At 49.3% G+C, this 15,000-nt stretch overlaps 1 protein-coding gene across 1 annotated transcript in view; it reads right to left on the reverse strand.

The window, feature by feature from the left end:
• NCOR2 (nuclear receptor corepressor 2) overlaps positions 1-15,000 on the reverse strand; it is a 274,837-nt gene that overhangs the window by 183,180 nt on the left and 76,657 nt on the right. Inside the window, exons 3-4 of the mRNA XM_075569217.1 lie at positions 11,211-11,341; positions 642-822 (exon numbers count right to left, since the gene is read on the reverse strand). Coding sequence (XP_075425332.1) covers positions 642-822; positions 11,211-11,341 — 312 coding nt within the window. The remainder of the gene's footprint in view (positions 1-641; positions 823-11,210; positions 11,342-15,000) is intronic.

Here is a 15,000-nt window from a genome sequence, read left to right on the forward strand (position 1 = left end):
AAAGGAGCCATTCACGCCGTTTTCTTTTATTTATTTTTAAACACAAGATTAAAGCAGGGTGGTCTCGGAGGTGAACCCCATTAATTTATTACAGCTCGGGGGGACCCCCTGCTTCCGGAGATAATTCCCTCTGTAGGGGGTGACGATAGCCGCTCCGGCTGAGCTAGCTGGGGTTAAAGCGTAGAGCTTCCCGCGTCACGGGGGCCCAGAGGATGCTGCCGCGGATGACATCACTGCTTCCGATTGGCCCGCAGGACGGGCGGGGAGCATTGAAACTCCGCCACTACGTGATACCTGCAAGCTGAGCGGCTACCGGCACCTCCTACGGAGGTCAGCATCTCCGGAAGCAGGGGGGCCCCGCAGCTGAAATTAATGGGGTTCAGCTGCAGAGACCCCCGCTTCAATCCAAGGTAAAAAAAAAAAATGAAGAAAACATGGCATGGATTGCCGCTTTAAGGGACCACACCTTCAACCCTCTTGCCAACATGGGGACCACAACGCATGGCACTGAAAGGGTTAACATTGAGCTCCCAAGGACTGCATTGTCCGGTATTGTATTGCTGGCCCAGATAATGCAGGACATCTTTCCCCTCCCACCCCAGCAAAGGGGGGGGAGCACAGGCTTGCGGGGGTCTCCCTACCTTTGCCAGCTCCTCGCTGCCTCCGTGCTGGTTCTGGTTGATGAGGAGCGAGTGTCGGATCAGCTGGTCCTGCAGCAGTTCAAGCCTGGGTCGCTTGGTCTCGGCCATCTCCATTTCGGACTGCTTGCCCAGGTCGGACAGGTAGGCACGGGGGTCCCCCCTCCCGTGCATCTCCTGGGACCTGCGAAGAGGGGAGCGGAGGGGGAAGGTGAGGAGGTGCTGCGTCTATGCCAAGCGGGGCGGTACGCTTGCGTCTAACCCCCAACCAAAAGGGTTTCGGGTACGAGGGGCTTCCTAACCCGGTCCTCATCGCGGGTCATTGCAGTGGGAACCCTGTCGCTGGGAAATGTGGGAATTATTACATTAAAAAATAAATAAAAACAGGGCAAAAGCCAAAAACTGCTGGGGCTGCAGAGTTAAAGGTCAGAGATATCGCAACATTTCTCCAGGTAACCAGAGAACGCAGGCCGGAAATTTCCGGGAGGCGCTTCATGCACAATGTTATGTTGTAAAGGTGTGTGTCTGTGTGTGTCTCCACTAGGTTAAGTGTACTCAGCGCTTTACCAAAGAGACAACACATTACAGGGAATTATAATACAACCGGAAAGGGAACCCCTGCCCCGGAGAGCTTACAATCTAAGTGGCATGTTGGGAGACGCGGAGTCAGCGCAGTAATCAGGAGGCCAGTTATTCAGGGGTTTAATCGGTTTGACCGGAAGGTGCTCGGCGCATAGTGTGAGGGAGTTCCGCGGGTGAGAGAGCGCAGAGGTAAAAGGGGTGGAAAGCAGGCAGCTATGGGTAGAGCGCGGGGGGCATAGCGAGAGGTGAACGCTAGCATGTGGGGAGAAGAGGACTAGGGGGAGCCTTGAAGCTGGCCTAGCTTTGTACATGAATAACTTATCTAGAGCCCTTTACAGAGCAGTGCATCTTTGGCAGGGAAAGAGTTAAAAAGGTGTCACCGGAGGTAGAGTTCACGGGAGGTTGAGAGCGGAGATGGGAGCCGCGCCAATAAATCACACCGCACAGTTGGGAAACTGGTTCTCTTGTTAACCCTGTAACTGCCTGAGCAACATGTAGACTAATCCTCCAGCAACAAAGTATTGATGGGATTTAAGGCCCCAAACTGCACCTTAGCGTGGGGGGGTATGGCTGTCATTTACAGCAGGAGCTTCCAAAGTCGTTCCCCACAATGCTTTGCACCCACAGCTGCAATGCATTGTGGGACGTGACTTTGGAAGCTCCCGCAGTGAGTGACAGCTATACCCCCCATGCTGCCTGCACACACTGAGGGGCAGTTTGGGGCCTTATTAATAAGCGTGTGTCCCCCCCACCCCCCACGAGCTCAGGACACTATACTGCCTGGGATCAGTCACACAGATTTCTTAGCGATAGTCTGAGGGGTCGGCATGAAGATTTATTCATTAAGGGACGAATATGGGGGGGGAGGGGGGATGGCACAAAGTAAAAAAAGGCTGGGAACCGCTGCGCTAGTCACATTTTATCTTATCGTGACGTGAAGCGGGGGATCCCCCAGGCACTTACCGGGGGGAGGGGGGGGGGAATGTGGGTTTTAATTTCCCATGTCAGAAGGTCCAATAGGAAGCTGAGACATCATCCATCCAGGCTTCCCATTGGCCCATGTAACAAGGGGGCTTAAACCTCCATGAGTTACCGGAGTCACCTTACCTGCCAGCCTGGCAGGCGAGCGTGCAGCGCAGACAGCGAGCCGTAGCCTTAGCGCGCGCACACACACACGCGCACACGCGCACACACACACACACACACACCAAATGACTCCCTTAAAACGTACATCACTAACTCTGGAAGCTAGACCCATAAAATGAAGGGGAGTACTGGTTAATTTGCAGTAGTGCCGGTCATGAGGGGGAAGGGGTGGAGTTTCCGTGCAATAGCGCCTCGATCGGCACTATCGCAGCTTAATGCATAACCCCATTAAAGCGAGCAAGACATTGGTTCCGTATGACTGAAAGCTTTAGTTGCAGACCCGGACCAAGCCGCCCGCCCGCTCTGCACAGCGGACATGTGCGCCAAACCGCGTGTTAATAAACGCCACGGGCCGTTCCGAACATTGCGCGCAGAGCTCTGCCTGCCGGATTATCCGTCACTGAACCAGGTCCCAGTGCTCTGGGCAGGTGACTATACCTCTTAATGCAACACTGTCTCCCAAATTGTATTACACACCTGTCGGTACACTGTGGTAGCAGCATCACTGCACACTTCTTAATCCCAACAAGGCCCCTCTGGCCTGACAGCACTAAGGGTACCCCCACACCTCCCAAACACGAACCACGTTCATTGCAGCTCTGCCGGGTTGGACACTGTCCAGTAACAAAAGAGAGGTAATACTGGACATGTATGTGTCCGGTATTACCTCCCTAGACATGTATGTGTCCGGTATTACCTCCCTAGACATGTATGTGTCCGGTATTACCTCTCTGGACATGTATGTGTCCGGTATTACCTCTCTGGACATGTATGTGTCCGGTATTACCTCTCTGCACATGTATGTGTCCGGTATTACCTCTCTGGACATGAATGTGTCCGGTATTACCTCCCTAGACATGTATGTGTCCGGTATTACCTCTCTGGACATAGTGGCCTGACCAGTTTGGGGGGCCGCGGGATTTCCCAGAGCAGGGCTGCTGCTAGGAGGCTGGGCAACTTCCTCCATCCTGATTAGCTGCTGCCGAGTAATGCAACCAATCAGGAGGGTGTGTCAGGAGCCAGAGGGTGGGGCCAAGGAGGGGAGGAAACAGCATGGAGCAGGAGGCATGCACGCGCACCCCGAGCGGAGGCGCACGCTCATCTCTCGAGCGCATTGCACTGTTTCACCATTGTGTCCAGTATTTTTGGAGAAGACAACAAGACAGAGAAGCCCAAAGCTACATCCAATATGACAATAATACACAGTGAAATACCCATCTTGAAAAAGGGTAATTTAGTTAAACCCTTTGGCCAAAGCATTATAAGCCTGCGAGCCACATCAAGGCATAACCAAATTTGCAGGTCCTAACACTACCGGATTAAAATTCTCATTTACCCCCATATTTGGGGGGGAGAATGATCACATTTGGCCTGTCCAAACCCAGCAACATGAAAAAGAACTGCGAACTTGGAAAGTGGGGAGGGGCGAGGGGCGAGCTTCTTAAACCCTGTGGGGGAGGGGGGCGGGGGGACCAGCTGGAAAAAAGTTAATAAACACACAGAATCCCAGCAAGGTCCAGAAACCCCAAAACATACCACATAATATATTCATTCATATATGTATATAAGTGTCAAAAGGAGTTCAAGAGAATATATAGGTATTTCACTGTATATTTTTGTCATATTGGATGTAGCTTTGGGCTTCTCTGTCTTTTGTTGAATACATTTAGCCATGCCCTGTAGCACTCCTTTTGACACTTATATACTGTACATATACACATATATAATGTGGTATGTTTTGAGGCTTCTGGAGCTTGCTGTGGTGTTTTTCTAGAAGCCTCCTGGTAACCCTATTCTAGAGACACATACTAGGAGAGAGGACGCCGGCATCTCCGCGATCGCAAATCCCCCACAATACAACCGGCCAATAGAAAACGGCGACGGCCTGACCTGTGGCTTCCCATTACCCCGAGTAACGCGGAGATTTAACCGCGGCATTAGGTTTACCCTGTGCGGCCTTCACAGCTCTGTATCTCAGGAAGCAGGGGGTCCCCCCCAAAAAAGAGACTAGCATAGTTCAGCTTCGAGATCTCCCTGCTTCCCTTCCACATAAAAAAAAAGGGTCCTTAATGTCAAGGTGCTCCCCTAAACCTCTCCCTGTGAGGAGGGATATATTAGGCCCGCATTTTTCTGGTTACAATTTAAAAAAAAGTCAAATGGAAAAAAAAAAAATGTCAAAACGAGACAGCAGTGGGACTTTGGCCCCGATTCAATGTCCTGTGAAGCAGACTTCTCCACGCTGGAGAAGATGTTAGACACATTGCTTTGAAGATTTGAAGAAATCTTCAAAGCCTGCTGAATAAAGGCCTTCTGATAAAGCGCACTGCCGTTTCCCAACCTGAGGGCTCTGATAAAGAACCGCCAGCTCGATGCATCTTGGCACGGTGTCCTACCCAACATGCACTGGGTTTAAGTAGTTGAAGAGTAATAACATACAGCATATTTAATGCTCCAGCCGCAGGGCTGTCAACCTCAGAGGGAAGAGGAGCGGCTTTTAGGGGTTCTGGGCTCAAAAATAGCATTTTTTTAATGTAGTAATTTTGACCGCTGGTCGGAATAATCAGCGAGACTCAAAAGAAAATCAGTGAGAGCTGACCGGTCGTAAGCCGTCAGGCCAGAGGTCCAGCATTTCAGAATCCACCTACCTAACTTTAGCCGGCAGCAAGAGGTCTTATTGCGGAAGCGCTCTGGATATATAACGTTTGCGTTTCTAGTTCCATGTACAGTGGGATGGCTTGTGTAATACACAGAGCTAGAGACAATTTGTCTGCAGAGCAAAGCTGGAACGACACAGCTCGGAAATGATAACAACGCAACACCGTAGTTTAAAGTGTGAAACCCTATATTAGCAGGCTCAAAATCAAACTTAGTTTGGAAATTAAATCTATTTAAAAATGCAAAAATAAATAAATAAACAGGGCAGTCATTAATTCAATGTCACAAATAGAGTTTGTAGCATGAAATAATACTTCCCAATTAATGGAAGGCATAAACAAATTGACCGGCATTAATATTTTATGCTCGATAAAATGTTAGGACATTGGGTACCGAAAATGTTATAACAAAGGCTCACCAAAGTGGATATTGTTTTATACAAATAATCAAATTAATGTACGTATATGAGAGACTGAGTGTGTATACACATATATACACACATCATCTTGGGCCCTCGTCAATCCACTGCTGGATGAAGGCCTTCGCAATGATTTTCCAGGTTCTGCAGTTGTAAGTCTCTTTTCTCAACGCTGCGGGGAAAAAATAAATAAATCTTATTTCATCCTCCCGTCTTACTTCTGCCCGTCATCTTAGTCTTTTAATTTCTCTTCGAATCCAATACCATCTTTGCCCAATGCTGGTCATTTCTTCTTGCGATTGGTTCACCGCCATTGAAATCTCTTCATGGGTGTGATGATGTCACAGACTTCTGGCTGATCTCGAACCCATTAATTCTCTTTCCTGCCTCTTCGGGTAATACCCAGCATGCATCCCTCTCGGGTAATACCCAGCATGCATCCCTCCATACTTAATTGACGTTGTCTGAAGCTTCTGAACAAACTTTTCCCCGTGTGCACCCCTGCCTGCTCTCAGTGCCTCGCCCCCGCTGCTCGACCCCGGCGTCAAATGACGCGTGGGGTCATGTGACATCCCGTCGCTGTGGTAACGCGATGTCACGTGACCCCATGGTGTCATTTGAGGCCGAGTTACCAGGACGACACGTTGCTGGAAGGGAAGACAAGTGTGTTATAGAGGCCTCGCGCAGTCCCCTGAGGCATTGCAGATAAATATTTAGAGGGTGGATTTTTTTTTCTCCTTTTAATGTTTCCACGGTAATTAAAGTGCTTGAAGAGTTCTTCCGATCTTTATCTAATCTCGTTTGTAATCACGCTACTTGTGGGGCCAACAGTGTGACATAGTGTCCGTTAGAAATACTTCCAATCGCAAGTGTTACAATCTAAAAGTAAAAAAAGAATTAATAGTATCCCATCCAATGGGCGATCAGAGGGTGGTGTGTAATATAAAGTGAATCAAAGGGCTGCATGTAATATAAAGTGACATGGCCATATATCAATCATGCAGGATTGGGATAATAGAAATATATATATATATATTGGGTTTTACAACAATATATGAGAATCCATCCGAGTGAGTAGTGACCGGTCTGCATGAATACAACGGACACGGCGCTATAGAGATCCCCGATGAGAGATTATATTGTGAGCACATTCACGTCTAAGGTCTCGTCCAGGGTGGTGCTGAGCAGGCGCGCTCACGCTGGCCGCTCTGAAACACGTGAGCGAGCGCCTGCTCGGCGCTTAGATGCTTGCAGAGCAAGCAAATTTGAATTTGACGTCCGCAAGCGCGTCACGTGAGCGGTTCGCCCAGTGACTGAAAACCAGCTCCGTGACGTCGTGGCCGCAAACCCAGACGAGCGCGTGCCTAGCCGGCCACAAATCGCTCCGGCCCGAGCAGGGCACAGCGCACGAGCGCCAACGTGCCCGCACCCTGCCTGGCTGCAGCCTAAGGCTGCGTCCAGGGTGCCTTCTTGCTTGCTGAGGCGCGCGGAGGCTGAGGGAAAGCGGGTGCTTTCCCTGGCCTTGGTCCGCGCGCCGTCCGGGGGCGTGTCGGGGGGGGGAGGGCGGGCCAGTGATGTCACGGAGCTGGTTCGCCCTCATTGGGCGAACCGCTCAGGTGACCGGCCCTGTGCTCCGGCAAGCGGGAAAATTAAAAAATTTCCTAAGACCTACGCTTCGGCAAGCGCTTGCGGAAGCGTAGGCGAGCCCCTACTAAACCCCTACTAAAGCCGCTCTCATTGCGGCTGTAGGGGCTCAGTGCCGAGCGGAAGCGCGCCTCCGCCCGCAAGCACTAAACATGGACGCGGCCTAAGACAGGTCTGCAACCCTGCCTTTCACCATTAGCACCATTATATGCTATACGTGGAGGTTTCTTGCTGCCCTTTTCACCCACCATAACTTAAAATGTAATGGTAAATCCTACAGCCTTCAAATTGCAAAGCCAGCAGTACAACCAACTTCACACGGATGATCCCCATTAAGGTTGCATCTGGTTCCCATGTTGTGCTTAAAAGCTGTGTTAACAGTGAGAATTAGCTTATCAGGGATCCCATGTAAAAATGGATTTCAGGCAAAAGGTGACTCAGTGTGCTAATTTGCATGTCATTTACCAGAATCCCTTGCTGTGGTGGAAGCACTGTATGCTAGGTGATAATGGTGAAAGGCAGGGTTGCAGACCTGTCTAAGACATGTGAATGTGCTCACAAGTGATCTTTTTATGTGTATGTGTATACACATACATAGATTATATATATATATATATACACACACACACACACACGTATGTGTATATATGTGTGTGCATGTGCGTATGTATGTTTGTGTGTCAGAAAATCATCCATTCTTCCTATCACTCTTTCATCCCACTGATATCCATGCCTTTCTTTTTTTATCTGCCATTTCCTGCACATCCCCCCCATCACCCCGAGTCTCCCCCCCCCGCCCCTCCCATCTCCGAGTCGCGTGTCCCGTCTCCCCCCTCCAGGCCGAGAGACGGCGTTTTAGTCTCCGTGTCCTGTGTACCAGGAATAGGGCGCTTCACGTTGCATTCCAGCCCTCGCTGCGTCTGCTCTGGCAAGACCGAGCACGAAAATGTGTGTGAAATCCCTCGCCGCCCTCCGGCAAGTTCCTCTCGGGGGGGTGAGCACTATTTATGGGAATTTCCTCTTCTGCCTCGTCTTATTTTCAGTTTGAGCTGAAGATCATTAACCTTTTCCTTGCTGCAACGGTCTACCTGCTGTGTTCAAACCCTTGCAACCAGGCCATTTTCAGGTAGCAATGGGGGCCGGTGATCTGCCCCTGTTTTGGTTTTGGCTAGGAAGCTGTAGGTCGATTGGGGGAGGGGGGAGGCGGGAGGCTAGTCGGGCGGGAGGCGGTAGGGGGGTGTGTTCCTTCCCCTTCCCCCCATTCCCCAGCGCTCATTCCTCCTCCCCCACGCACTCATTTCCTCCCCCCCGGTCCCTGGCGCTCATTTCCCCCCCCCCCCCCCACGGTCATTTCCCCACCCCCCTGGCAGACATTGACCCCCCCCTACCCTCCCCCAGAGCCCCGGACTCTTGCTCGTGAGGAGGGGCCCACGGGGTGAGGAGTAGAAGCGCCGAGTGAGGAGGACAACAGGTCGACACCCCTCCAAGCTCTGGCTGGGCTATCGTAATGGCGGCTTAAACGTCCCACGGGCCAATAGGAAGCAGTGACTTCAACCCCTGCGGCTTCCTATTGGCCCACGTAACAAGGACTTTTAAACGTGAGAGAGATACCGGCACGCCCCCCGGAGGTAAGTGTCTCGGGGCGCAGGGGGACCACGGAGCTGAAATCAACCCGGTTCCGCTCCGGAAACCCCCGGCTTCAATCTAATTGCGGGGGGGGGGGGGGGGGGAGAAACGCAACTTGGACTGAACCTTTAAAATGAAGCTTCCCCCAGAGCCCTGAGCCGTCTAAAGATTTCTACGCTAACCTCAGAGGCTCGAGATTCATTAAAATCGTCATTTTTCACACCAAGGCGAAAAAAATTTGAACAAAAAAAAAAGAGCATTCTCAGGGCTCTAAGACGGGGCCAGCTGTGCCGGAGCCGGGATATCCTGAAAACCTGTCCTGTTGCTGGCCCGTGAGGACAGGAGTTATAAAATCTCCTTAATTTGCTTAGAATTCCCCGAGCAGCGGCGAGTACTTTCAGCGCGTATAAATATACTTCGCATATCCTATTAGCATACAGGTGTGTCCCTCTATATGCAGAAGGCGTCTCTCCGCGTGTTTGAGGGGATATATAGCGCACTCACCGGGAATATCCTCACCTGCGCAGAAACACTGCAAGTCAGACTCATTTACTCGTTGGGTAATCGGAGAGCGAGAGCCACGGGCGTCTAGTTACATGGAATTTATTGAGGGGCAATCCCAATTATTGCTTTTCCACGTCACCTCTTTGGCAAGAATGATGGCAGCATAATTAGATTAAACCCAGGCAAAAAAATGGCCGGATCAACAATATCCCTCTATACGCAGCAGTTTACATACAGTATTATCAAAAAAGGAGGAAAGAAGACGAGGAGGGGGAGGGAGAAGAAGAGATGGGGGGGGAGAGAGGAAGAGATGGGGGGGGGAAAGAGGAGGGGAGGAAGAAAGGGAGACAGGAGGGAAGGGAGGAGGGGAAGGAGAAGAGGAGGGGAGGGAGGAGGGGAGGGAGGAGGGGAGGGAGAAGAGGAGGGAGAAGAGGAGGGGAGGGAGAAGAGGAGGGGAGGGAGTAGAGATGGGGAGGAAGAAGAGGAGGGGAGGGAGAAGAGGAGGGAGAAGAGGAGGGGAGAGAGAAGAGGAGGGGAGGGAGAAGAGGAGGGGAGAGAGAAGAGGAGGGAGAGATTAGGGGGGAGGGAGAGAATCAGTCTATTCCCCTACAAATCACAGGGGGAACATTCTTTTGGAAAGGAAGAGAGCTTTAACCAGCAGCCCTGGGCTACAAAACCTATTGTTATTGGTGTGAATGGAAGGGAGGTTTTTCAGCGCTCACGCTAGGGGTGGAGGGGTGAGGGTGATGTCCTTCCCTGACCACAGGTATGCGAAGAGGCCCGCGAGAAGAAACATGCAAGGGGCAAGTCAAGTTCAAGTCCAAATCAGTCTCGGACATCCTTAACCCCTTCAGTGCCAGAGGGGTCAGCAATGTGTGGCCGTATGGATGAGTGTGTGTGTACGGATGAGTGAGTGAGTGTGTACGTGTGTACGGATGAGTGAGTGTCTACGTGTGTATACAGATGAGTGAGTGTGTGTACAGATGAGTGAGTGTGTGTGTACGTGTGTGTACAGATGAGTGTGTGTGTACGTGTGTGTACGTGTCTGTACAGTTGAGTGAGTGTGTACGTGTGTGTGTACGTGTCTGTACAGTTGAGTGAGTGTGTATGTGTGTACGTGTCTGTACAGATGAGTGAGTGTGTGTACGTGTGTACAGATGAGTGCGCGTGTACGTGAACGGATGAGTGTGCGGGTACGGGGGTGCGTGTACGTGAACGCGTGTACGCGTGTACGTGAACGCGTGTACGCGTGTACGTGAACGCGTGTACAGGTGTGCGTGTACGTGTACGGGGGTGCATGTGCAGGGGTGCGTGTGCGGGGGTGCGTGTGCGGGGGTGCGTGTGCGGGTACGGGGGGGGTGTACAGGTACGGGGGTGCGTGTACGGGTACGGGTGTGCGTGTACGGGTACGGGTGTGCGTGTACGGGTACGGGTACGTGGGTGCGTGTACGGGAACGGGGGTGCGTGTACGGGTACGGGGGTGCGTGTACAGGTACGGGGGTGCGTGTACAGGTACGGGGGTGCGTGTACAGGTACGGGTACGGGGGTGCGTGTACGGGTACGGGGGTGCGTGTACGGGTACGGGTACGGGGGTGCGTGTACGGGTACGGGGGTGCGTGTACGGGTACGGGGGTGCGTGTACGGGTACGGGGGTGCGTGTACGGGTACGGGGGTGCGTGTACGGGTACGGGGGTGCGTGTACGGGTACGGGGGTGCGTGTACGGGTACGGGGGTGCGTGTACGGGTACGGGGGTGCGTGTACGGGTACGGGGGTGTGTGTACGGGTACGGGGGTGCGTGTACGGGTACGGGGGTGCGTGTACGGGTACGGGGGTGTGTGTACGGGTACGGGGGTGCGTGTACGGGTACGTGTGATAAACCGCTTTGGTAGGTAAAGTGCTTTTGCTCTGCGACGCCTTGGAAAGCGCATTAAAATGAACGGGATGGAAGCCACCGCAGGAATAAGGGGGCTCACGCTTCCAGACGCAAGTCTTTTACCTTTCGTTCCCCGGCTGGAATTCGGAGAGCAGCGACGGCCGCCTCCTCTGAGGCATCAGGACAGATCCGTGCGTTAAATGGGAGGTGTAGTCTCTGCCGGGGTGGTGCTGATACTCCAACAGGCTGGCGTCCTGCAAAGAAACAGAATGCACGGGGTTAAAGGGACGCTCACACAGTGAGCAGCATCAAAACAGGGCAACAACGTAACAGTCTCCCCTCAGCAAATGGGGTCCCATGTAAAGGGGCGGTCCCCCTACTCCAGGGGTGGCCAACTCCAGTCCTCACGGGCCACCAACAGCTCAGGTTTTCAGGATATCCCCGATTCAGCACAGGTGGCTCAATATCCATATGTATGTCTGGCAATCCGTTCACCCAGTACTGTTCCCGATGGGTATTTTGCATTTCATCATACATTGGCAATGGCAACATAATACTGCATGCATCAGGGGTTCTCAACTCCGCTCCTCAAGACCCCCCAACAGGTCAGGGTTTCAGGAACGTGGTGTGTACCACGGGATGTGAAGGTGAGTTCTAGGAAGGTGAGGCTTCCTCTGGCCCAGAGGCTGACTCTGGCACTGAGTTTTAAGCAGGGGAAACATGGGCAAGTCACTTTATCTCCCTGTGCCTCAGCCACTAAAATCATAGATTGTAAGCTCCACGGGGCAGGTACTGTGCCTGCAAAATGTCTCTGTAAAGCGCTGCGTAAAACTAGCAGCGCTATACAAGAACATACTGCTATTATTATTATTATATTGTTCACATTACCTAAAAAATATTACACTATATATTGCGCTTTTATATTGTCTGGTTTTGCGCTCCCCTTATCTTCGGAACCGCCACTTCCAGAACTACAGAGGATGGTTCTTTTTGGGTCCAGCGCTGCAAACCGTTCTCGTTTTTGATTTGTTACTCGATTCACCATCTTCACTATTACAGCAAAAACTCACAATGTGTCACAGGTTGAACCACAGTATACGTTTCCACTTTGGATTTTTTTGCACTATAGTAAAACTATCCATCTATATATTTATATTTCACATTAAAGAGCGCCGGACGATTATCGGTTCACATTCCGCTTAAAGTAGCGCCAGTTCCATCCCCTCCGGGGGAAAGAAAATGGAGGCAAAGATTTGGCGGCTAAATGGTGTTATTTTTGCTTCATTCGTCCATAGCCCAACGTGTCCCTCTAACCGGGTCAATAAAGAGCATTCATTTAAATTAATTCCAGACACGCGCCAGTACTAATATTCGTTGAAATGGCCCCAACATATTTAGTGGACAACTGGATAATACAAAAATATAACCAATTTTACTTCAACAGTCCTATCACATTTAACCATTACTGCCATTAGTAGCGTAAAAGTGTTTCCTGTAAATAATAATAATAATAATATAACTTATTCTTTAAGCAACTGCACCTATAACCCTTTCCATGCCAGCAAAGAGTTTACATTGTCATTGCTCCCAATGCATTTCACACCCAGAGGGTTCAATAAACACCAGAATAAGAGAGCATTCACAGCCCTTTGGAAGAGCCGTTTCACATATAATGTCAGGAAGCTGTAATGTCTGGGTATTTCGGGCCTGCAGGATACAGAAGAACATGTTTGTACAGTAACCGTGTGGGCGAGAAAAAGAAATTTTAAAAAAGGAGAAGGTTTCTTGCATTTCCTACCCGCCTGCCAAGAAAAATATACATATTTGCAGCATCCGCCTGTGCTGGAGATAACTAGGGACGAGCAAAGTATGCAGAGGGAATCACACTGACGGAGGCTGGCTGGAATTTTTATATTGCAGACTTGGAAGTGTTTTGACAGCCAGACACAGAACTGCTCACTGCTGCGTGTGGGTTATTAAAGGGAACAGGAGAGCGGCGGAAAGGAACCAACCCAGAGGACTCAGATTATCCATCTCCCAGGGCTCCGTCCGAGCTGTCCCGGCCAGCCCTGCATACACCCATCGCTCACTGGCAAGGCGGCCGGCTCCATCGCAAGGAAGTCTTGCCTATCTTGTGTGTGTGTATTTTTATATATAGAGTGCCAGTTATTGATGGCCAGGTTTTCAGGATATCCCTGCTTCAGCACAGGTGGTGCAGTCTGACTGAGCCTACCTGTGCTGAAGCAGGGATATCCTGAGAACCTGACCTGCTGGTGGCCCTTGAGGACTGGAGTTGGCCACTCTTGCCATTAGCACCCTCGGACGCCATGCTATGGCGGGGTGAGAATGAATAGGTAGATAAGGAAACAAGCTGTATCTGAATGTAACTAACGGACCTGACTTCTTCGTTCTGATTCCCCAACCCCCTTCCTCCCCCCCTTACTTTCTGTACCCCCACACCCCAAAAATACAACAAAATAGAACTTTTAAAAAAAAACAATTAAACAAAAGTAGCTGATTAGTCCCGTAGGAAAGCTGCAAAAGATGTCAGCCAACTGGGCTAGAGCAAGATGGCTGCCGGCAACAAGGCTGGGCCCAACTTACAGCCATTTGTATACCAAAGTGACATCTTTTTTTCCCATTATTAAGAATTGCCAACACATTTGAAGTTTGTCTGTGTACACACACATGTACAGTATAAGTATACACACACATATTATACACACACACATGTACAGTATAAGTATACACACATATATTATACACACACACATGTACAGTATAAGTATACACACATATTATACACACACACGTACAGTATAAGTATACACACACATATTATACACACACACATGTACAGTATAAGTATACACACACATATTATACACACACACGTACAGTATAAGTATACACACACATATATTATACACACACATGTACAGTATAAGTATACACACACATATATTATACACACACACATGTACAGTATAAGTATACACATATTATACACACACACATGTACAGTATAAGTATACACACACATATTATACACACACACATGTACAGTATAAGTATACACACATATATTATACACACACACATGTACAGTATAAGTATACACACATATTATACACACACACGTACAGTATAAGTATACACACACATATTATACACACACACATGTACAGTATAAGTATACACACACATATTATACACACACACGTACAGTATAAGTATACACACACATATATTATACACACACATGTACAGTATAAGTATACACACACATATATTATACACACACACATGTACAGTATAAGTATACACATATTATACACACACACATGTACAGTATAAGTATACACACACATATTATACACACACATGTACAGTATAAGTATACACACACATATTATACACACACACATGTACAGTATAAGTACACACATTATACACACACATGTACAGTATAAGTATACACACATATATTATACACACACACATGTACAGTATAAGTATACACACACATATATTATACACACACACATGTACAGTATAAGTATACACACACATATATTATACACACACACGTACAGTATAAGTATACACACACACATATTATACACACACACATGTACAGTATAAGTATACACACACACACACACACGTACAGTATAAGTATACACACACATATATTATACACACACACAAAAGTATATTTTATAAATGTACACAAAAACACACACACCTCCTGTATCTCTGTGTAAAACTCTTTATAGAGAACTATGCATGGCTGCAACACACACACACACACACACACACACACACACCTTACATTTTAATCTGGTCTGTAACTGTTTCAAACGCCCATAATATATATTATCTTTAACTGTTCATGCAATGTCTTGTATAT

The sequence above is a fragment of the Ascaphus truei genome, chromosome 13 (assembly GCF_040206685.1).
Source record: "Ascaphus truei isolate aAscTru1 chromosome 13, aAscTru1.hap1, whole genome shotgun sequence".
Lineage (NCBI taxonomy): Eukaryota > Metazoa > Chordata > Amphibia > Anura > Ascaphidae > Ascaphus > Ascaphus truei.